General features: G+C 42.2%; 1 protein-coding gene across 1 annotated transcript in view; it reads left to right on the top strand.

The window, feature by feature from the left end:
• Window positions 1-5,331: 5,331 nt before the first annotated feature.
• CEP68 (centrosomal protein 68) overlaps window positions 5,332-24,443 on the top strand; it is a 46,901-nt gene continuing 27,789 nt past the window's right edge. Inside the window, exons 1-3 of the mRNA XM_069068957.1 lie at window positions 5,332-5,516; window positions 18,099-18,550; window positions 22,009-23,553. Coding sequence (XP_068925058.1) covers window positions 18,113-18,550; window positions 22,009-23,553 — 1,983 coding nt within the window. The 5' untranslated portion in view covers window positions 5,332-5,516; window positions 18,099-18,112. The remainder of the gene's footprint in view (window positions 5,517-18,098; window positions 18,551-22,008; window positions 23,554-24,443) is intronic.

The following is a 24,443-nucleotide window of genomic DNA, read 5'->3' as shown; positions in this document are numbered from 1 at the left end:
TTCTATAGATGAAGAAATTAAAATCCATATAAGTTAAGTGACTTATTTAAAGTCATAGGAGTAGAGTCAGAATTTGAACCTAAGTCCTTTGCTTTCAAATCTAGCACCCTTTTCATTTTATTATCCAAGAAAGCAATTCCTATGGAGAAGGGACCAGCCATCCCTACCAACTGCCAACCAATGGCCATACACAGGTCAAGCAAGCCAGTCTACCAGGGTATCTTGAGGAAGAGACAAGAGGCAGCATGGGCTGGTCAAATCACCACCATCACCTTGATGACCACTTTCCTTACAATCCTGAGGTAGATAGTCCAGGGCCCTGATTCCATTAGTGCTGGAAATAAAGCACCTCTAAAACTACCAGACCTATGTCCAGCCCAACCCCACAGCCATCTCCCATGAGGAAAGAAAGCATTGTAGAGAGGGGGCTCCTCATCACCACCACCACCGCCACTGCTGACCAAACATTACCGATCAATAAGTCCAGGAGCTCTTGGGAGTTTCTGGGAGGAGTCTTTTCCCATCTGACCTCCCAGACCATCAGACCTGCTTCCATCCCAACCCTCACAACCATCATCCAGGGAAGCAACTCCTGAAGAAAAGGGATCAACCATTCCCACTAAATACCAACCAATGACCACACACCAGAGGTCAGGCAAGTTAAAGCAGCAACCCTGAGGTAGAGACAGGAGGCAGCATGGGGCAGATAAGTCGAATCACCATCACCATTGAGACACATTTTCCCTCTGACAGAGACAGCCCAGGACCCTTCAGAATAGCTATGCTTACAGCCCAGTAACCTCAGCCATCATTCTAGGAAGCACCCCGTGATACCTGCTGCTACAGGTTCTACAGCCACAGCTACTGGAGACCCAGAAAATAAAATTCTTGCTACCAAAGCCTGTGGTATCATCAAATGGTTCAACATAAGAAACTCAAATCACTTTATCAGTGGGAATGACATTAAAGAAGAGGACTTTGCTTTGTTGCTGCATCCTTTGGAATCATAGAACTTTTCTATTTGACTGACAGCTGAAAACTTCCCTGTGTATTGTCCTGCCCACCTGAGCTCATTGAAAGCAAGGACTATTTTACTCATCTTTTTGTATCTCCAGCATTTAATGCAGTGGTTTGCACATAGAAAAATGCTTAATAAATGCTTTATTCATTTAAATTTTGGACATACAATGTGGGTATGAGTTCTAAATGATCATCAAACATCACCACCACCATCACCACCCCCACTTAACTGCCTCAATCCATTCTGGTCACATAGTTACTCTCCTCTGGGGACTATGTTATTGAATCAACTTTGAACTCTGATGCATATTTCTCCCACACTCTACATAGGAGCTGGAAAACCCTTAGTTTCCAATTCTGTGCCACCATAAAAAAAAAAACTGCTATGAATGTTTTTTGTTCATATGGGTCCTTTCCATTTTTCCTTTGATCTCTCTGGGATATAAACCTAGGGGTGGCTGCTGTTTGTCCTTTGCTCTGAAAGAGGACCATGACATCGGGAACATGACTCCATGACATGCAAGTGAATTGGATTTAAGTGAGTGTGGGCTGTGCAAAGTCACCAGCCTCACTTTCACTTCCTGAGTCATCTGGGTCCAGTGGCCAGATAATGGATCAGGATGACTGGAGATGCAGTGGGGGACCTTGGTCTTTTCAAGTCAAGGTCTTTAACAGGACTCGGTTTGACTAAGGCAGAGCCCATTTAGTGATAAAGGCTTAATAAGAAATGGGGAAAAGAATGGCCTCTTAAAAAAAAAAAAGATCTGGGAAGGATAGACCCTCAGGGTTTCTGGCCAAAACAGAAACAATTATGGTAGTATTGCTGGGTCAAAGGATATGCACAGTTTTATAGCTTTTTGGACATTATTCCAAATTGTTCTCCAAAACGTTTGGACTAGTTCACAGCTCCATCAATAGTACATTAGTGTACCTATTTTCCCACTCCCCTTCCCGAATTTGTTATTTTCCTTTTCTACCATGTTAGTCAAGTTGATGGGTGTGAGGTGCCCTCCTCCTTCTCGATCTCTTTGCAGACTTTGACATTCTTGATTACTCTCTTCTCACTCTCTTCCATCTAGGTTTCCATGACACTGCTCTCTCCTGGTTCTCTTCCTGTCAGATTGTTCCTTTTCAGTTTCCTTTGCTAGACCTTCATCCAGGTCACACCCACCAACCACAAGTGTCCCCTAGGGTTCTGTCATGGTCCCCGATCTTCTGCTTCTATATCATCTCACTTAGTGATTTCATCAACTCTCAAGGATTCAGTTGTTATTTCTACATAGATGATTCTCAGGTCTATTTATACAGTCCTAACCTCTCTCTCAACCTCCAGTCTTGCATCTCCAACTGCCTCTTGGACATCTTATCCTGTAAACATATCTTAAATTTAGCATAGCTAAAACTGAACTCATTGTCTTTCTTCCTAAAGTCTCCCCTCTTCCTAATTTCCCTGTTATTGTCAAGAGTACTCCCATCATTCCCTGGACTGGCAATTTAAGTGTTAATCCTTGACTTCTACATTTCTCACTCCCTATTCAATCGTTTGTCAAGTCCTAGCCCTACTAACTTCATAACATCTCTTGTATATACCCCCTTCTCTCCTGTAACACTGCTACCATCCTGGCGAAGTCCCTCCTAACCTCACTCCCAGACTACTAAAACCCTGCTTGTTGGTCTCTCTGGCCCATCTTTCCCCACTCCATCAGAATGAAGTAAGAAGAACCAAGAAAACAATATATATAATGACTACAACAATGTAAACGAGGGGCAGCTAGGTGGTGCAGTGAATAGAGCACCAGCCCTGGAGTCAAGAGGATCTGAGTTCAAATCCAGCCTCAGACACTTAACACAAACACTAGCCCTGTGACCTTGGGCAATTGCCCTCTAAAAAGCAAAAAAAAAAAAAACTATGCAAATGAAGAAAGCAATAAAATTAAAATATACAATTAATACTTATAAGTAGTTATGATTAAAATGTTTTTAAATGTGGAAAAGAATAGCATTATAAGGTGAGAGAGAGCTCTCATATCCTGGCTGATGGCATCTTTTTTTAAAGGTTCTTGACTGAGGGTTTCTGCATAGCAAGTATAGACTCCAGTTTACCTACTTCTTTTTTTTTTTTTTCAGTTTACCTACTTCTAATGCTGCAGTCAGCTTCAGACCAGTCAGAATTCAAAGTCAGGCATTATACACAGCAATGATTGCTGGCCCAAAGATTTCATTGGGTTACAGTGGAGCTGAGGTCTCTTGGATGCTATGGTAACACCCATCTTGGCTTTTCAAACACTGTGGATTTTGCCTATTTGTTAACAATTCAACTTGTCCTTGTAGAACATGCTTATAAGGACAAATCTGTTAAAACAAGAGGCAGTATGGCCTATGGCTAGTGTCAGATTTAGGGTTTGGGTTCAAATCCTGCCTCTGACACTAATTAACTGTGCAGCCATGGGCATGGCATTATTATGTATAACAACCTAAATGAAACTGTCTCCTCATCTGTGAAATGGGCATAATAATTAACCTCTAGTACTGACCTTACAGAATTGTTGCAAGGTTGAAATGAGATAAAATGTATAAACCACTATATATTGATCAGGAATTGTGATGGAGGCTTTGGTCAATCATGTTGGAAAACATGATAAAATGCTGGCCCTGGATTTCCCATTGGTCAAATGGAATATTTGAATGTTACAAGCATTGCAACAATAAATTGACACAACTGAAATAACTGAACACATGAAGACAGGAGGTAGACATGAGGAGAGAGAGCATTCCAAAGGGGGAAAAAGTACTGGAGCCTTGAGAGATGAGGCTGTTTTGTTCCAGGAATAACATGGAGGTCAGTGTCACTGGATCAGAGCATGAGGGCGAGATGAAGGTTTTGAAAGGTAGTAGGGAGTAGATTTTGGAGGATTTTGAATGTGAAACCAAGGATATACCTCAGTGGAGATAGGTAGTCCCTGTAGTTTATTTAGTAGAGGAATGATATGGACCGACATACATTTTTTAAAAATATCACTTTGCCAGTGAATGGAGCAGAAGCAGAACATTGTACACAGTAACTGTGATATTGCAAGAATGATCAACTTTGAAAGACTAAGCTATTCTGAGACAATGATCCAGGACAGTTCCAAAGAACTCATGAAAAATGCTATCCACCTCCAGAGTGAGGGCTAATGGACTCTGCGTGCAGACTGAAGCATATATTTTTATTCTTTACTTTTCTAGCTTTTTTTCCACAACATGGCTAACATGGAAATGTTTTGCATGACTTCATATGTATAGTGGGCATTCTATTTCTTGCCTTCTGGATGGGAAAAGGAAGGTAAAGAGAGGGAGAAATTTTGGAACTGAAAATAAATTTTTAAAAAAAGTCTTGTATAGCATGCCGTCTTTGGGAGAAAGCAGGGAGGGAGAGAAAATTTAAAACTTATGGAAGTGAATTTTCAAACTAAAAATTAATTAACTGAAATATAAATTAATAAAAATTTTTAAAAGTCTTGTGTTTCACTTGAGTAGAGAACCGAGACTTATCTCCATACCGAGATGAGGCATTATATATAATTTTTGTAACGGTGTCTTTAACAATTATTTAAAATTCTGCCCACCCCTTCCCCCAAAAAAGAAAGATTTAGCAGCTTAAAACTGCACAAAGACCTTTGAAACACTTGGCACTTTTTTTTTAAATGAATATGGGACACATCCCAAAGTACCAAGAAAAATAATTGCATTTAAGTAGTGCTTTGATTTGCAAAGCACTTTACAAATACTACCTCATTAGTTCCCCCACAATGACCCTGGGAGGAGGCTACTATCAATATTATCATTACCCCATTTTGCAGATGAAGAAACTGAGGCAGACACCGGTTAAGTGACTCAGTCCTGGGGAAAGATATGTGTCTGAAACCGGATTTGAATTCAGGTCTGTTCTGACGGCAAGGCTCACGCTCTATCCTAGGCAGCTTGGTAAGTAACTAGCGATGGATGAATGATTCAGGGAGAACTGCAGTCTTTAACCTTCTTTCAGGTCGTTTCCTCTCCCTTTCGCCTTTCCTTCTTCCCTCCTTCCCCTTCTCTCCTTCCCCGTCCCCTCCCCACGATAAAGGCACAAACGGCAGCAGACCTCAAACCTCACGACTCAAACTGGGAAACGACTTCCAGAGAGCAGCAAGCGGAGAAAGAGGCGGGGCGGAAAGGCGAGGCTCCCCATTGGCCGAGGCCTCTTGTCGGAGAGCGGATTGGCTAAGGAAGGTCCGTCCTGGCGCCAGATCCGGGGTTTTCTGCTGGGGGCGGGGCACTGGGAGGTGGGGAGGAGCCTTTGCCTCGGGGGCGGAGGAGAGGAGGGGAGGAGCGGGCTGGGGCGGCCGTGCTCGGGGCCCTCGGGACAGCGTGCTGCTATCCTCCTCCTACTCCCCCGGCTGCCCTGGGAGGTGTCGGGACCCCGGGTCGTTTGGGGTCGGTGCCGACGCGGGACAGCGGATTCCTGGACACTGCCGGTAGGAGCCGTGAGGGTGTGTGTGTGTTGCGGAGCTGGGGGCGGGCGCGGCGAACGCCGAGCCCTGGCCGGGCCACCCCGCCCTCCTCGAGGCGGGCCGAGGCCGAGCCCGCTGCCTGCCCCCCCCTCCCCTGGCACGGCGGCCGCCCTCTGCGCGGCCTTTCTGGAGCCGAGCCATGCGCGCATGGGCATGTGCGGCCAACTTTGGGGGTGCCCCCCATTTTTCAGGTGGTTGTTCTGATCCCTTGGGGAGGGCGCGCATGTATGGATTGTGCACTTGGGGGTCGCAGGCCAGAGTGGGGGGGCTGGACCCTGAAGAGTAAAACACGCAGAGGGTGGAAAATGCCGGGCGTTTGCGTGTGTGTATCAACAGGCTTTGTGCATCTGTGTGTGCATGCGCGCTGCGGGGAGGGGGCGAGCGAGTTCAGGGTCTGGGTAGCGTGAAATAGCGAGCGCTTAATACGCGCTCTGTCACCACCTCCGTCTGCCTTTCTATTTTTCACCTGTCTTTATTATCTGTGCATATCTACTTACCTATCTAACTATTCATTTCAGTGTCTTGATCTTTTTATTTTTATCACCTATTTTTTCTTGTCTCTACCTATTTATTTCTGTATCTATCCATCTGTCTCTGTCCTTCTATCACCCGTTTCTGACATGCCTCCCTTCCTATATCTTTACCCACCCATCTCTACGTATATCTTGTCTCTATCCATCATATCCATCCATCCATCGCATCCATCGATCCTTTCATCCCTCCATCCTTCCATCTTTCCATTCATCCATCCATCTACATCTGTCTATGTATGCATCCATCTATCCATCCATCTGTCCATCTGCATCTGTCCATTCAGGAATGGAAGGAATAATGCAGAATCATTACTGAAGGCAGTTGAGTCCATTGCCTGGGAGAGGGTGAGAGTTCCTAAAATGTGCGCGGTCTCCGGTGAGAGGCGGTAGCACATCTGCTGGACTGTTCTGAACAGCTGCTTGCCTACGCAGTGGTTGTTATTGGAACTCTGTTTCCTTTTGGGATGTCCTGGGGCCCCAGGCTGTTTTTTCCGGGTTTTGTTCGTTAGGGGCGGGGTATCCCGTATGGGAGTGGGTCAGTTTTTCCTGCTTGCTGCAGTTTCAGACAGTTATTCTGAAGACCTGTTTCTCTTCCAGTGGAAGAGACCTGTCAAGCAATTGAAAAAAAATGAATTTTTTAATTGTGATAGCGGATTCTTCAGGGCTTGACTGCAACAGGCGTATCTTTTAGAGCTCTCACTACCAGGCCGGTTAGGGAAAAGGAAAATGCAGAACCTTTATAAAAAAAAATGAATAAGACTGGGTTCAGTTTAACAACAATTGTGTTGTACGTGATAAAAAAAAAAAAAGGGAAATGGGCCAGTGTCAGTTAGTGGTGAGGTAATAATTTACAAAAGTTTAGATAGTAACTTGGTGTTGGGTGGAACTCCAAAAGCCCCTCCAACACATTCTTATACTGCAGACTACAGTTTTGGAGCATGGAAGGAAATTTGTTGCTGAACAGATTGATGAGGAGCTAAGAGACTTAGGTTACAAATTTTGTATGGTCACAGACCACAAGTAGGTAGTTTCTTAGAGCTGAGGACTTCAGGTATTTGGTGGTGATTTGGGTTCTGAATAAGTGTAATGATAAAATGCTGAAAATAAGAGGCCAACTTGCCTTTGTAAATAAATTAGAGGAAACAGTGAAGTCATGTTTTTTGTTTCCTGCTGTTCTCCTTAGTTATTCCCTCATCCTCATCTAGCTCTCTACCTCCAGCCCCTTCAGACTACCTGAATCAATTCTGGACATCTGAGTTATGGGGGGGTGGGGAGGTGGAATAATAATAGGTTGAAATAATAGAATTTTAAAGTTGGAAGAGAGATCATTATCTAGCTTTTTCATATTACAGCTAAGAAACTGAGGCACACAGATTCTGGTTTTAAATCTTTAACTCTTATCACTATAACTTAACACTAAACCTGTTGTCTCACTCATTAAAATGGGAGTGAGAAAAATCTCTCCAGCTAAGTTAACTGAACATTTTTTAAAAATAAGTTTTTATTGATTTTTTTTTACATCAGCATAGTTTTCTCCAATATCTCTCCCCTCCTACTCCCAGAGAGCCATCCCATATAACAAATAGTATTTTTAAAGACCCTCCTCCCCCACAAAAAAGAGGGAAAAATCAGCAATACATTGAAAAAGCCCCCCAAAAAATGTGACATGTGCATCAATGGACCTCCCACCTCCACAGAGGGGTGAGTTCAGTGCCCTCTTACCTCCTCAGGTCATGCCTGATCTTTATAATTTTGTAAAATTCACTTTTGATTTTTTGATGTGTGGGTCTTTCCATTTACATTGTGGTAGTCATATATATTATTTTCTTGGCTCTGCTTACTTCATTCACTCAGCAACAGTTCATATTTTTCTTTCAGTTTTCTGTATCCACATATTTCTTACAGCACCATGATACTCCATTACATTCATGTGCCACAGTTTACTTATTAATTAATTCCTTAATAGTAGGCATCTACTGTGTTTCTGATTCTTTGCTGTCACAAAAAGTGCTACTTATAAATATTTTGGTGTGTATAGTAGGGATTTTCTTAGTAATGACTTCTCGGAGTATAAGCCCCAGGAATGCAATCTGGGTCAAAAGGTATGGACATTTTAGTCACTTTATTTGCATAATTCCAACTTGCTTCCCAAAATGGTTATATGAATTTGCAGCTCTACCACATGTATTAAATTAGTGTGCCAATCATCCTACAACCCCTCCACAATCAACTATTGCTATTTTTTGTCATTTTTGCCAATTTGCTGGGTGTGAGATAAAATGTCAGGGTTGTTTTAATTTACATTTCTCTTATTATTAGTGATGTGGTTCATTTTTTCATGTGGTTGTTAATACTATACAATTCTTTTTTGAATACTTTGTTCATATCTTTTGACCACTTTGGGGAATTAACTGAGCAATATTGTATAATCTCATTATTTCCTTTTTATAGGTATCCAATTTTTTTAAAACTCTTTCATTCCTTTTCCTTTACATGATGAAGTTATTTCCCAGAAGTAATCTCATGTGTGTAAGGCCTCACATACTATTATTATTGCAGCATGGTATTTGATATATTCTTAATCTAGGGCTTCAAAATGAAATATCAGGTTACAGAAAAAGCAACTGGGTAGGTGTATTGAGGTATTTCTCATTGAAAAATTAGCACTCTGCTGAGGTTTGGGACTATGGATGTGGAACATTGTATATATTGTTAGACACAGTTAATTGGTTTTGCTGAACTGCACTCGGCCCCCCTCTTTTTCTACTCTTTTTTTGAGAAGGGAAGGGGGAAGACTACAGAGACAGTTCTTGCTTTGCATAAGTGGACCATTCCTCAGACCTGTGCACAAAGTTGTAAGGTGCTTTTTATGTAATACACATTTGCCCCATCTATCACTTCACTTAGCCAAAGGCAAACACAAAATGTACCTTCATGCAAGTCACAAAAAATACTAAAATGCAGACATTAAATACTGTGCCATGATAATAAATAGAATTATAAAATGAAAGGTAAAGTTAGGGCGGCTAGGAGCACCAGCGCTGGAGTGAGGAGGACCTGAGTTCAAAGTTGGCCTCAGACACTTACTAGCCATGTGACCTTGGGCAAGTCACTTAACTCCAATTGCCCAGCCTCCCCCCCCCCAAAATAAAAAAAAATTTAAAAATTAAAAAGGTAAAATTAATGGTAAAGTATGTACGGTGCTGTAAAGCTGACATAGGTGTGCTGCACTTTGCCCCTTCACCAACCACTGCACCTAGCCTTTGTCTCTGGTGTTTGGCTGTACTGCTTTTTTAAATGAAACTATTGAGAGATGTTTGGACAGTGGCTTTCCCCCCCCGCCTTGTATGTCTGATGATAGAAAGCAAAATCATCCTCACCTAGTTTTTTAATAGGAATCTTAAAGTATTTGGATCCATCTTTTCAATACAAGAAAAAAATTTGCTCAAGTGATGAAATGCTTCTGTCAAATGTTTCATTGTAAACCTTTTTAGTTTGACCTCAGGTTCCAAAGCTTCCCTTTCTTCTTCTGTACTTTTTGCAGTTCAATTAGATCCTCATTCAGCAGTTTTTCTCCCTGAGACTCAAATCAACTCTTCTGCATCATTTTCATCCACTTCTAGCTTCAACTCGTGCTAATTTTACAATCTTGGTCTTTGAACATATCATCTTTGTCAAAATCAAACTGCGGGCACGCTTTTTTTCTACTCTCTTCATACATATTTCTGTTAAATCTTCCCATGCGTTAGCAATATTCCGGATTGCATGGTAAATATTATAGGACTTCAAGAAATCTCTCAATGTTAAGTCATTATCTACATCCAAAACTGCAACTGCCTGGGCACATATAGTGTTACCTTGAAACTATCACTTCCTGATAGTTGTAATTATGAAGTAGTATTAGGGGGAAGGTAGACCACTTTTACATTTTCTTTAAAACCATCCAAATTGGGAGGGTGACCTGGGGATTATCCAAAATAAGTTAAATCTTGAAAAGAATGCCTTTGTCATTAAAAATTTATCAACTTCAGGAATAAAGCAGCAGGAAATAGTGCCCAGGTTGATCACTTCAGTCCTACTTAAGGAAATTAATTCAGACTACTCATTGGAAAGACAAATATTGAAACTGAAGCTTAAATACTTTGTCCACATAATGAGAAGACTCACTGGAAAAGACCCTGATGTTGGGAAAGAATAAAGGCAAAAGGTGAAGGAGAGAGCAGAAGATGAGATGGATTGATAGTGTCATGGAAGCAGCAAACATGAGCTTGGACAAACTTCAGGAGATAGTGGAGGAAAGAAGGGTCTGGTGGGTGATGTGGGCCATGGGGTCAGGAAGAGTCAGCCACGACTGTACGAATGAACAACCAAAATGTTGCCTTGCTGATTTCTTCCAATACTCTGGGATTTTCTGAGGGATGTACAAGAACAGGTTTTAATTTGCAAGTCCCAGATGTGCTGCCTCCTAGTAGAAGAGTAACTCTATTTTTCCAAGTTTTGTGCCCCGGCAGAGTTGTTTCCTCCACCAAGATGTAGGTTTGAGATGGCATTCTTTGGTAAAGTCAGCCAGTTTGGTCTACATTAGAGATTTGCTTTAGCAATTTGCTCTGCTTCAGTATTTGCACTAGTGGCCTCTTCTGATACTTGCACATTCTGAAAGACTATGTGATTTTTGAATCAGAACTGGAGTGTGGATTTCTTTTAGAATTCTTTAGGTAAAGTCAAATTTGCATAACATGAATTTAGGTAAAGTGAGAACTGTGTGTATTTTGAAATAAAGATGGTATGAAAATAAGGTATCAATAAAAATTTAAATTTATGAACTTCTTCTCCTTGGTAGGTAGGAAATATTTTGGCATCTTAGCAGGAAGAAAGCATTGGACAATGCTTATGATGATCAGAATACATGAATTTTTTTTTAAGTGTGACACTCACTAGCAGCTGTGGGACTTTGGGAAGGCTTTTTCTCCTTTCTAGAAGATTAGTTCTGTCATCTATAAATTGAGGGGGTTGGGCTCTTTCAGTTCTAACATTCTGTGTATGGTACAGAGTGATGGTTTCTTCAGAAATGGGCCTTTAATTTTCTCCTCTTCTAGTATCTTAAACCAGTCTTCACGGAGGAAAAATTTCAGATCACTTAAAAGCAACAAGCCAACAGAAACACGAAGTTCTTTGCTATTCTAGAGAAATGGTATCTAAGTAGCAAAATCGACTGCCTGAGATGGCAGGATACAAGAGAGGACATTACTTCACTGCCAGTTTCTTGTTTTGACTAAATAAGCTTCTCCAAGGGCTAGATTTGAAGTTTCAGAAGGAATCAGCTGAAGAAGTCGTTCAGGGGAGTTACCCCAGAGGCTACAATCTACTACAAATCATTTTGTTACCTCAGATGGGGTAAATCCCACAGACTCACGCCCTTGTCTTCCGATTTCAACTGTAAGTGACAAAACTTAAGCAGTTTTGCTTCAGACTATGTTCTTATGGAGCAGGGATGGCAGTTTGCCACAGAGCTGTTAGAAGGCGACACTCCCTTGCCAAACAAAACCTCTTTGGCAACTTGGCATCTGATTTTGCACCAGGCACACTAACTCTTCAGTGGGTGTGGTCTCTTAGTAGCAGCAGGGGTCAGGTTTGACTTACCTGTGGGATTAGGAGAAAATATTAAGTTTGAGAAGATGTTTCTGATTTGTTAAGATTTTTATAATTGCAGGTAACATATTCTTCCCCTCCCTCTATGCTGAAAACAAATTAGATCAACTTGCATTCTCTATTGCATCAGTGTTTTGAGCTTTGTTACTATACTCATTAGCATGCAGCTGAAGTGGCCCAAGAAGCTGGAGAATTGGGGGAGTATTCACCAGAGTTCCTTTGTCCATGTGGCAGCTGTGTATCCTTCACGGGCTTTTGAAAGCCTTGCATTGACTAGTCAGCAGACCAGGCTTCTCTTCCTCCCCCCTTAAGAGTGAAAGCCATTCATCTCTGGTGCTCTTGTAGTTGGAATCAACAGAATGGAAAAGTGGGCTGAATATAGGTAGTTAGGCAGTAAATACTCTGTTCCTGTGCATGCCTGAGACCCTCATTCTAGCCCCACACCTCTGACCCAGTGGGGTCCAGACTAGGGTCATGTGACCCTAGGAAAATAATAATGATTTGTGTTTCTAGAATTCTTTAAGATTTACAAAATATATTCCTTACAACTCTTCAATGTATTATGTACAAAAACCACTATCCCCATTTTAAAGGTAAGAGAACTGAGGTTGAGATTTGCTTAATGCCTCACTGGTACCTAGAAAGCTGGAATTTCAACCCAAGTCTTCTGATTTCCAGGTCCACAGATCTCTACTGCACATTGCCTTCCAGCATGGGGAAACACTTTTGACTGAGCAAAAATGTCAGAAGGCAGCTCTAGGTAGGAGGTATGACTACTGGTGTTTAAAAAAAAAAAAAAGACAAGACCTGAACTTTAAAAAAAACAAACCAGACCAGCCATACATAACAAGCTTCAATGATTTTTATTACATTCCTCCTCCTCTCCCCAAAAATTCGAGGGATTATTTTTTCCATTTTTCTGGTTTCTGAAGAATTTTTGGAATTTTCTTCCAGGTGACAGTTCCCAGGATGTTTACTGATAACAGAATACACCCATAAGAGGGTAGAACCAAAATTCCACACCTCCTCCCTAACCTGTCCTTAATGTAGTTACTTTATGTCTTTCATTTTTCCTTTTAGCATTTCTCTCAGAATGCTTTTTAACTTTACGTGTTCTGTAAGAGCCAATGTAACCCTTTTCTTTCTCTTTTCTTGGAATGAGACTTGGTTGTGGTATGACTTCCTGATAAGCAGGGCACAAGGATTCTTTGATTCCCTTCCATATCCTTCTAAGACAGTCCTGTTGTGGGTTATTCTTCCCTTCAGAGCTGCCCTCGATGGCCACTTTAACCTGACTTCACGTACATGAGAAGTTCTGGGAAGTTGTGTACACACTGACTTTACCCGTGTCTGGGGATCCGACCTAGGGGTCATCCTGCAGCCTGCAGCCTGCACCCTGGGGGTGCCCAAGATAACTGCTGATCTTGGTGTGTTGGGCTGCCATTCTAGCTCTCCAGTTGTGGCTCCTTCGTTATCCCCTCCTCCTCTCATGGCTGCCTTCCGCTCCTTATAACCCTCCCTCCTGCTCCCACATCCAGCCTCCATCTTTAAGTTCTCCATTAGTCTCCTTCTTCCAAAAGCTTTCAGGCGACCTAACAGTGCCTGGCCTTCTTTTTCTTTTTCCACTCCTGCCAAAATGTGTGCTTACCTAGACTAGGGTGATCTTTGTGGTTAAGTACTTAGCATTTTCATAGCCCTTGGTACTTCAGCCAATTGGCTACCATTGTGTAACTGAGCACTGGATTTGAATCCTGACCTTAAAGGTTGCCAGCTGTGTGACCACTGGTAGCTACAGTTGCATTTTCTGTAAAAAGGAGATAATAATACTTGCATTGCTTAGTTCATGGGGTCTCTGTGAGGAATGGTCCTCTGTAAGCCTTAAAGCAGCTACATGGCACAATGAATAGAGCACTGGGCCTGACAGCAGGAAGACCTGAGTTCAAATCCATCCTCAAATACTTACTAGCTGTCTGACTCTGGGCAAGTTACTTAACTCCTAGTTGCCTTAATCCCCAGGAGAAGGAGATAACAAATCACTCTAGGATCTTTGCCAAAAAAACCTCCACAGACAGTATTGGCAGGCTGTGGTCTGTGGGGTCACAAAGAATAGGAAACAACCGAACAATGGCAGCTTTATAAATGTGAGTCTTTATTACTCTCAGTGATGAGGTGAGGTGGACAGGAGTGCTCGAGGCAGGTGGAGCAAGCAGGACACAGGATATGAGATACAGGATAAGATACAGAGTGTGTCCAGCCACAAATACCATCAAAAAAGACTATGCATTGAAGCCCCGCAGCAAGGACTTACCTGTGTGCTTTCACAAAGCACACCCAATTCCAGAACAACTCTTCCTCTCCCCTCTCCTATTCTCTTTACTTATCTGTATGATAAAGGCACCTCTGGACTACCAGATATTCCAGGCATCTCAGAACCATGCTTGTTCTTCCCATTCTGTCATCCCTCTTCCCCCTGTTCCATAAAATTGTATTTAAACCAGACACTGAACCCCAATAAATGCTTTTGCCTCCTATGGGAATTTAGGGGAGCAGGGCCTATGTATGTCTCTCCCATGCGTGGAAGCAGGCCCACTTGGGTGTGTCACCTCAATAAATGCCTTTCTTTAACTTGAAGAACTGTCCGAATGAAATTCTTTCAGGACAATAGAATCTGCATGTCTATTCCTCATCATTTCAGGTGGCACCCCAGCTTTCTTGTAGTACATCCTGAACTCATCAAGAATAACAGAATTAATCTAATTTGGCTTCTGAATCATAGCATCATGGAACTAGAGCTGAATAAGACCTTAAATCTAGTCATCTAGTCTAAGTCCCTCATTTTACAGATGAGGAAACTGAGGCCCAGAGAGTTGGAGTGCCCAAGGTTACAAGGCAGCAAAAGGCAGAGCTGTGATTCTTCTGTTAAGCTGAATTCTGGATGTTCTAGTTCTCGTAAGCATGTATGTAAAGCCCCCTTCATTTCATATAATTAACACATTTGTCCAGAATAGTTCTAAATGAAGTCATTTTAAATGCAGCCAGAATGTTCATTGGAATCCTGAAATGAATCTCTTTTATAGAAGGGAGCTGTCCCCTGACTTTATAGGCATACCAGGTTTATTTAAATCAAGGTCTTCCCCATGTACAGTCCCTCCTTTCAGCTCTGTATGGAGGTGTAGTGATATAATCTTTTAGACACCAGAGAGCCCTGCTACCTCAGACACCAGATAGCGAGCCACGCCTCGCCAAGTTAGAATTACCAGACAGGCGTGTGATGTGTGTGTACATATTTTTACTGTGCAGTAAGAACAGGCATTCTCGGCTGAGGACAGAGCTCCTCTGAGCTGCTGCAGATTTGGATTATTACAAGAAAGGTAGTAACAAAGTCCAGTTTACTAGGATATCCTGAAAAATCTCTCTGGTTTTTATATCTGGTTTTAGACTGGAGAGGGGAGGCAGATTTGGTTTTGTAAGGATTCCTGATAAGTTAATAGTGGGGCTGAATTCATTTTTCATATTGTGGAATCTAATATCCTCTCCTGTTACTGTTGTTGTGAGGGTTAACTGAGACCATGTCTGGGAAAATACTTTTTGTCAGGCACTTGTATCATTTAGGTACCTAGCCTAGAGCTTTGCTTTAGTAAGCTAGAAACTGCTATAACTTGGTGGTCTGGATACTTGGGTTGTTGTCCAGGCCTTGGCCTTAATTCTCTCTGTGACCTTGGCAAATTATGTTAGCTCTGTGGCCTGAATCTCTGATGGCCCTGACAGCCCTGATCTCACTCTGACCCCATGGGTTTGAAGCAATTGTATGTATCTGAAAGTGGTGATACCACCCTCCTTTAAAAATAGGACAGAGTCTCTGTTTTAGATTGTCAGACTCAATCCAAAGAAAAGAGCTTTTATTATACAATAAATGCTACTCTTGTGGAAGGAAGGGAGGATAGGAGAAAATGACAAGTTTAGACTAGATAGTCATAGGTTCACAGATTTAGGACTGGAAGACCCTTAGAGGTCATGTATTCCAATTCCTTCATTTCACGTGTGCGGAAAGCCCTGGGAGTTCAGGTGACTTGCTCAAGGTCACAAACAGGTAGCAGGCCAGACTCTCTAAGGTCCTGCTAGTTAGTGACTAGAAAAATTTTATTTGGCCTCAGAATGCAGACAGGAATGTGCATAGATACTCACATTTAACCTGTATACCCAGCCCTGGCTATGACCCTTTTGTCTTTACAACAAGCAAGGGAAGAAGAACATAGGATCATAAATCTAGAGTTGGAAGATATCTTAGAGGTAATCTAATCCATCCTTTTATTTTACTAATGAGGAACCTGAAGCCCAGAGAAGTTAGTTATTGGTCCAAGGTCACACAGGCAAGGGGCAGACACAGGATTTGAATTCAAGTCCCATGACTCCCAAGTTCAGGTATCTTCTGCTGTATAATTCTACCTGTCAGGAGTCAGGAAGGTTAAAGGTTACTTCTCTCTGCCCAATGAGAGATTTTGTAGGGGTGAAAAAAGATAGGCTTATTCTTCTAAAACAAAAGTAGGGAATAATCCTGCCTTAAAACCCTCAGTTTAATTTCATCTAGTTCAGGTGAGTTCTTAATCTTTTGAATGTATCATGGATCCCTTTGGCAATCTAGTGAAGCTTATGGGCCCTTTCAAAGAAAGATGTTTTTAAATGCATAAAATAAAAGGAAGCCAATTTTATTGAAATACAGTTTTCAGGGGTGGCTAGGTGGCGCAGTAAGAGCACCGGCCCCAGAGTCGAGAGGATCTGGGATAGGTTCTGGCCTCAGATACTTAACACCCACACAAAATAACTGGCCGTGTAACCTTGGGCAAGCTACTTAACCCCAATTGCTTTAAAAAAAAAAAAAAGAAAGAAAGAAATACAGTTTTCAAATCAAGTTTACAGGTCCCAGGGTAAGAATCCATACTGGTAGTTAATGAGAGGCTACAAAAAAAATCTTCTCTCTTCATCTGCATAGTTGTGGAACTGGAATGTGGAATTATCTTTTGCTGTAATATCCTAAAATGCCATGTGATTAGAATGTTGCTTCATGAAATTTTGTCTACTTTTGTCTCCTATACTTGTCTGCTTTGTCATATCACTTTTGTGATTGTCATCTGTGTCTTTTGTCTGACATTTTCCCCCTTACCCTTCTATGTTGATTCTAAATAAACTTAGCTTTGATATAGAAATTGACTTTTGAAATACTTATTTATATTTTCTGATTGCCTAGAAAAATGTGTATCTCTAATCTCATTTTGTAAAACAGTTTGTTCTTCGTCCTAAGAGGCAGCTGGGGGAATAGAGTGCTCTGTCTGGAATCTGGAAAACTTGAATTCAAATCCAGCCTGAGACACTTCCTTGGCTGTGTGACCCTAAGCAAGGCACACTCTCTTTTTACCTCAATCTCCTCAGTTGCAGAATGGGGAAAATAAAAGCATCTACCTCACAGGGTTGTTGTAAGAATCAAATGAGATAATATTTGTAATGTGCTTAGCACAGTGCTTGGCATATAGCAGGAGCTTAATAAATGCTTATTCCCTCTCTTCCTTCCCTTTTTCCCATACCACTCTTATCCCATTATTCCCCTTTTGCCCCTAATCTTGAAATATTAATATATCTAAAACCCACATTTATATTTTGTAGTTTTTGGCTGTGGGGAAGCTGGTTAGCATATAATCAACAGTAAACTAATGGGGAATGATTTTTTTTCCACCATTGAGTCATTGGTTTCATAGAAAATACTATTACTGCCCTAGCAGCAGGGGAAGGTTGGCCTTTCCTGCCCAGGTGGCTTCAGGAGTGTTCTAGGAACCATCAGACTAGGCATGCCCCAACTTGTCGTCCTCTGAAAGTTCGGCTCCTGATAGAAAACGAGGGCAGGAACATGCCAACAGTAGCTTGGTAGTCACAACAGAAGAGCAGCAGATGCTTGGCATAGAAGGACCTGACATCTCTTTCTCAGAGTAGGGTGAGGGAGTGTGGATAAAGGTGATGTAGTGATATAGTCGAAGATCAAAATCCTGACTGATCAGGATAGGTCTTAAGGTCTGTTTAATTTAGGTTCCACTTCTGGGGTACCCGGGTACCCACCTGATGCTGGGGCCGGTACTAACTACTCTGAATTCAGGTAACAGAATGCTATGTTTTCACAAGCTACATTGGAAGGATTTGGCACTGGGGGAAGTTATGACTTCAGACTTCCTCAAAAAGTTGCTTTTTGCACACAGTGCTTATGGCTTTGGAGTTCTTTTCTTCTTTAGCCAAATTCTGTGATAGGTGGGAAGAAAAGGTACATTGAATTGTAAGAAAAATAATTACTTTTTTCCTGTTCCTTTCCAATTTCCTTTAGGGAGCTGACAGCTAATGGGCCCTGAACTAGGGAGAGTAAGAAGTCTCTCCTCAATGGCACTCAGTGAAGAAAAGACTTTGGCAGAGACTGAGAGTGAAGCAGAGACGGTGCTGGATGGTAATGTGAAGCACCATGGAGGGTGCAACAGCCAGGAGCTAGAGACAGACTGCTCAATGGCTCTGGGCAGCGTGCAGCACTTTCTAGATGCTGGTGGAGGAAAATGTGTCTCACTGGGGGAGGAAGAAGAGCTGACCAACAGGAAGGCCATGCCTGACCACATTCCTGTAGCTAGAGGGTGGAAGAAACACCATACAGACAAAGAAGGCGAAACAACCCAGACCTCAGAGAAGGGCTCCTCCATCAAGAGATCTGAACCTGCTTATAGCCATTTGCTTCCTGAAGACAGGACTGGAACAGGAACAGGAGACCTTTTTCTTGAAGTAGGAGCCCAGGTAGGAAATGTTGCTTATGGTATGTTGGATTTATAGATTACCTTTTTCAGGTGGCTTTTTGTCAGATACTGTTTTATTTGTTCACTTCAACCACTATACAAGATGAGATAAGAGCTTAGATACCTATTTTATGGATGTAAAAACTGAGACATGATGAAGTCAAGTTATCCTTAAGTTGGCTCCCAGAGGTCAGTAGCAAGGAAAGATCAAAGTTAAATGTCATCTCTAAGATAGAACCCTGTGCACTGGATTACCTGCCCTGCCCTGGCTGCGGCCATGTAGAGCACTGCATCACTCCCTTAATTGTCTCATTCTTCCACCCTCAAAAAACTACATTGTACTTCTGTATGTACTTTTTATTTACTTTTTGTATAAATGTTGTCCCCTGCCACCACCTCAGGGAGAATGTGAACTCCTTAAAGGGCAGGAGCTGACTTGCTCTTGTATCTGTTTCTCCTGTACTTGAACCATGCCTGGCACTTAGTAAGCACCTAATAAATGTTTATTGATTGATTGTTTTGACATCCAGGGACCCAGAGCAAAAGTGGAGGTCATCTGTAAAATGGGGGTAATAATGATACTTGTACTACCTGTACTACTAATGATACAAGTTCTACCTTACAGGTGATTGTGAAGCTTAAATAAGAGAGAGTCAATGTATGTAAAATGGGCTTTCAGAATCTAAAGTGCTGTGTCAATATTAGCTGTCATTAGCTAAACCCTGGGAGAGACTGGTCCTGGGACATTAGGCCTTCAGTTATCCCACTTCCACCCCTTCAAATATGAAGCTAGGGTACCAGCATCCCAACTAGAAGAGAATCTTGTGCCGTCACCCTTGGAAGCTTCTGTGGGTGGGATGTGTACTCTTTCTTACTCATGAAGAGAAAGTGGCACTTGATCAGAATCTTGAGGGAAACCAGGGATTTCAAAAGATGAAGAGGAGGGAGAACATTCTAGACTTGGAGGACAAAGCGTGCAAAGGCCTAGACACAAGGGATACAATGTCCCATGTGACTAATAGCAATAAAGCCTTTTTGGATGGATTGTAGAATGTGTGAAAGGGACTAATCTGTTGAAAGCTTGGAAAGGTAGTTTGGGGCCAAGTTGGAAAGGGCTTTAAAAGTCAGATAAAGGAATTTTTTGTTTCATCCTAGATGAATAAGGAGCCACTCTAGTTTGTTGAACAGAGAGGTGATATGGATAGACCTATGCATTAGGAAAATAACTTTGGCAGTTATGTGGAGGATGAAGGGGAGTGGAGAAAAACTTGGCTCAGAGGCTCATTATAAGGCAGTAGTCTTGATGAGAGGTGATGAGAGTTAAAAGGACTAAGGTGGTGGCTCTATTCCAGATGCAAAAGATGTAGAGGGAGGTATAAGATAAGATTGGGCAACTTGTTGGCTGTATGGAGTGAGGGAGAGAAGGGAGAAGAGGATGACACCAGGCTTATACAACCAGGTGACTAGAGGGGAAAAGATAATAGGTTCTGTTTTGGACAGGTTGCATTTGAGATGCCTTTGGGATATCCATTTTGAAATGCCAAGTAGGTGATACAGGACTGGAGCTCAGGAGATTGTTTAGGGCTGAAGATCTCGATGTTGGTGTCACCTTGGTAATTAAGCCCAGGTAGGCTCATGAGATCACTAAGTGACAGAGTATAGAGAAAGAAGAAGCCTTGGACAGAACCTTAGGATACCTTCTCTGGGTCTTTATTCATCCAGATGTTTATCTTCCTTTTGAAATCAATTGACACTGTCCTATGAAGAAGTCCTGACTTCAAATATCAGAAAGAAGATAAAGGATCCATGCTAGGATCTATCTGTATTATCCAAGAACTGAACAGTCCAGAGTGGCCTGGGCAAAGTTGAAACATAGTAAATAGATTTTGTGGGCCCTGGGGCTCACAAGTATCAGAGATGTGGTATTGGAATGTAGTTAGTTCTAAGAGCATGAGTTTAGCATTGTTTCTGCCATTGGAGTGCTTGAAAATGCTAAAGGAAAATTGAGATTCGCCTAATTTTCCCCTCCTTTTTATTTTATTCTTTTTTTTAAGCAATTGGGGTTAAATAACTTGCTCAAGGTTACATGGCCAGTTATTTCTGGGTGTGGTCCTAAGTATCTGAGCCTGGAATTGATCCCAGGTCTTCCTGACTCTGGGGCCGGTGCTCTTACTGTGCTACCTGGCTGCCCCCTTTTTATTTTATTCTTAAGGATTTGGGTTGTTTTTTTTTTTTTGTAAACTTATATATGATATGTATATCAACAGTAACTTACAAGTAACTTCATAACCCCTTTATGTCTTTCTGAATTATTTATTCACATCTATGCATATGCATACTTAATAATACTTCATGGAGCTTTCATTTCGGCTAAGACTTATTCTTCCATTGACAGACTTTACTATAGTATTCTTGAGCTGCCGTAGCTGAAAAATTCATCACTCTGCACATGATGATTAACTTCCTTCCTTCTGAAGTTAGCTAGACTTGTCCTTGGATGACACAGATTTGAAGTCTTTTCTAATTTGTGTGGTACCATTGGCAGTAGGCTCCAGGAACCCAGGATCAGTAATCCACAAGGAGGTATTAAGGGAGAACTTAACCAAAAAATGGCATCAGCTAAGAGAAAGCAGCAAGGCCTAGTGAATCAAGTGCTGTTGGATTTTCAGAAACTTCAGAATCCAAATCCTCCCTCTAACACTGAATAGCTACATGATCCTGGCAAGTTCACCTAAACTCCGCTGTGCCTCAAGCACTTCCTGATGATTTGGGTTGCAATTTAACCCACCTCACAGATCCTGCTTTATCCTTTAAACAAAGCTATTGTTAGTGGTGCTCCTTATTCTGATTTTCCTCAGTTGGAGCTATTCAGTATTACCACAATCACCACTCCTTGAAGTAAGGAGCCGAGTTATACACTGGTATTTGAACATGCAGTCAAAATAAAAGGATAGTGAAGCTCTGAAGGATGCCTTCTCCTAGTCCTGGGGTCACTATGAAGAAGATTCACAGGTAGAATGAGGTCATTTCTATTTGAGACATTTCTCAAAGGTTTTCTACCCAAAAAAAGGAGAATGTTTTCCATTTCAGAAGGGATATAAATTTGGTACCAGTCATCACTGGCCTATTTGGCTAACCCCCATCCTAAATGGGAAGACTTTGGTATTTTGCTGTTTTATCTGTTGAGAAAGAAATCCTATGAAAGCTGTTTTCTCTATTCCAAGACAATAGTATTATACTAGTGTCATTCATCAGCTTCTTTGAGTCTTACAGTTTGAGAATTCCCTGAATTTTCCATTCTAAAGGGTTCTTTTCCTAAGTGAGGCCTTTTGGTTGTCATCCAGGTGCCAAATGAAAGTCCTCAGCCCTGTTATTGTCTTAGCAAATTGCTTCAATCCATCACCTCCATGGTCATATTTTTTCTTTGTCTTCCTTCCCTCTCTTGCTTCTTTACTACAGATGGAGGAGGAATTGTGTCTTGACTCTCCAGGGCTAGCTCAAAGTGTTGCTGATCCTCTAGCCAGGACTCTCAGCTCAGGAGAGGTTGCTGATGATGAAGATGACCACTCCAGCTTTGAATCTCCCCGAGTCCATGGTCCTGGGCAGCAGCCTTACAACTCCAGTTCTTCTTTCTCACTGAGGTGGAAATCTTTGCTGAACCTAGATTTGTCTAACCTTTCTCTTTCCAGTCACAGCTTTCCCACCTCACCTACACCAAATAGTTTCCTAAGGCAGAGAGAGAAGACAGGATCCCAAAACCTGTGGCCTCCTAAAAGCTCTTCACTTGAACCCACAGCTTCATGTTTGCCATCTGGTTTATTGAGCTCTGCTTTGAGCCCCATGCCTGCAGCACATGGAATGCCATGTTTGGCATCCTGCAGTGGGGGAGCTGTAACTGAGGCAAGTAGGAGACGGTCTTCCTTTCAGACTGATTACTGGGCCTGTGTGCTGCCTAATTCCCTGCCTCCATCTCCTGATCGTCACTCCCCTCTCTGGAATCCAAATAAAGAGTATGAAGACTTGCTTGATTATACTTACCCTTTAAAGCCCAAGGCCCAGCTTCCAAAGCACGTTGACAGCCATGTGCTCACCGACACCTTCCTGCATGACTCAGGTGTTGACCTGGACAGCTTTTCCCTTTCACCTGAGAACACCCTGAAGTCCCCTGCTACTCTGTCCCATGACTGCCTACCAACAGAACCAGATGTTCAGCTCCCTCCAGAACCCAGAAACTGTGATGACAGGTTTTCTGCTGTAGTGTCTGAGACCCAGGGTAGCTTCAGATTGGCAGCTTCTGGTCAGTTTACATCTACTCCCAAAGCCAGTAGTAGACATGCTCTTCAGAATGAAAAGGAACAACATCTAATAAACTTCAGGAAATCTCGACCTATGGAAAGATGCCTTGAGGCGCACTTGCCATCGCCTGGAGAATGGTCCAGAGGGAGTTCCTTTTCAACACTTACAGGCCAGAATGGTGGAAGTAGTGATCTCCAGTGTCTTTCCCATGATGTTCCAATGGAATCAGGGTGGAAAACACAAGAAGATATTGAAATCGAAGAAGAGTATCTTGCTCTGCCCCCTCGACTGACCCAGGTTTCCAGTCTGTCTCCATATCTGTCCACCGTTCAAATACCTGGTTCTCAGCCTTCTGTAGCCACTGAAGGGCAAGGTTTACCAGCTGCCTCTGGTGATAAAGAGCCAGCTCCCCTTCTGCACCATAGCAAAAGGCATTCTACTTGGGAAGACTCCAGAGGGAAGCGGGGTACTGCAGATAGGGATTGCTGTACCCAGATCCCCCACTTTCAGTTTCAAAAACTTGATAGGGAAGGTGATGCTAACATATTGATCAGTCAGGACCCAGGAGGCCCAGCCAACAGACTGAAGACAATTTCTTCCTTTAGGAAAATGCTCGCTGGGCTGGCTTATCCTGACTTGAAACCAGAAGGGCAACATCTAAAGAAAGAGAAGGACCAAGAAAGAGAGTCCCTTCTACAGTGTGTGAAGGTAAGGAAAAGAAAACTTAAAGAGATTTACATGAAGATATCTCTTACCACCACTCCCTAGCCTCCAAATTAAATTATTGACTGGGTCAGAGCTAAGCTTTACTTTGTAGTGTATCATATAGTAGATGGTCTTAACTCTCACTGTAAGAGAGTCCATTGTGATCCAACACTTTGGTGTTGGTAATAAAACTGGGGTTCTATATCCAAGGACTTCATCATTTCAGTGCAAACTCACATGTTCCAAAAGTGAGACTGATCCTTCTTGGTAGAGTGGGAGAGAGAGTATGTGAGCTACCCTACTGGGTTTCAAATATAGAAGTATGGTTTCATCTGCTGCATTATTACTTTGGACAGCAGACACACATGCAGGATTTTCTTCTTTCTTCCTATGTTCTGTCACTTATAGAAACAGTGTCTCATAGAGAACATTATACTTCACATAAACAAAACTCATCTGCTCAAAGAGGATAATGCTGGGCAGATAATATCTTTATTTTACAGTGAGGACACTGAGACACAAGAAAGTTGAAGTTAGGTGGCTGAACCAAGACTATACCCAGGGACAGAGCCAGGATTCGAATCCAGGTCTCTTGAATTGTAGTGTAATAGAAAAAGCAGTGAACTGGGACTCAGGAAACCCAAGTTGTAGCCTCAGTTCTGCTGAGGGGGAAGTCACTGCACCTCTGGTGAATGACAACCCATAGAGACAGAGTATTTGTGACTCTGGTGAGTCACTGTAATGCAGTTCTTAGGGCTTTGGTTGCCTCATCTATAGAATGAAGCATCTGAAACAGATAATTTTCCAGTTCTCTTCTAGTTCTGAGATTCTGTGACTTTTTAGTGTTCTGGTCCTTAGGTTTGTGAAGAAAGATAGAGGATGCAATTTTTTAT

Source organism: Petaurus breviceps, unplaced genomic scaffold (assembly GCF_028583685.1).
Source record: "Petaurus breviceps papuanus isolate PSGF00001 unplaced genomic scaffold, PetGlider_PUasm1.0 90775, whole genome shotgun sequence".
NCBI classification, from domain to species: Eukaryota; Metazoa; Chordata; class Mammalia; order Diprotodontia; family Petauridae; genus Petaurus; species Petaurus breviceps.
The sequence above is the reverse complement of the archived record's forward strand: the minus strand, read 5'-3'. Positions and strand labels throughout refer to the sequence as shown.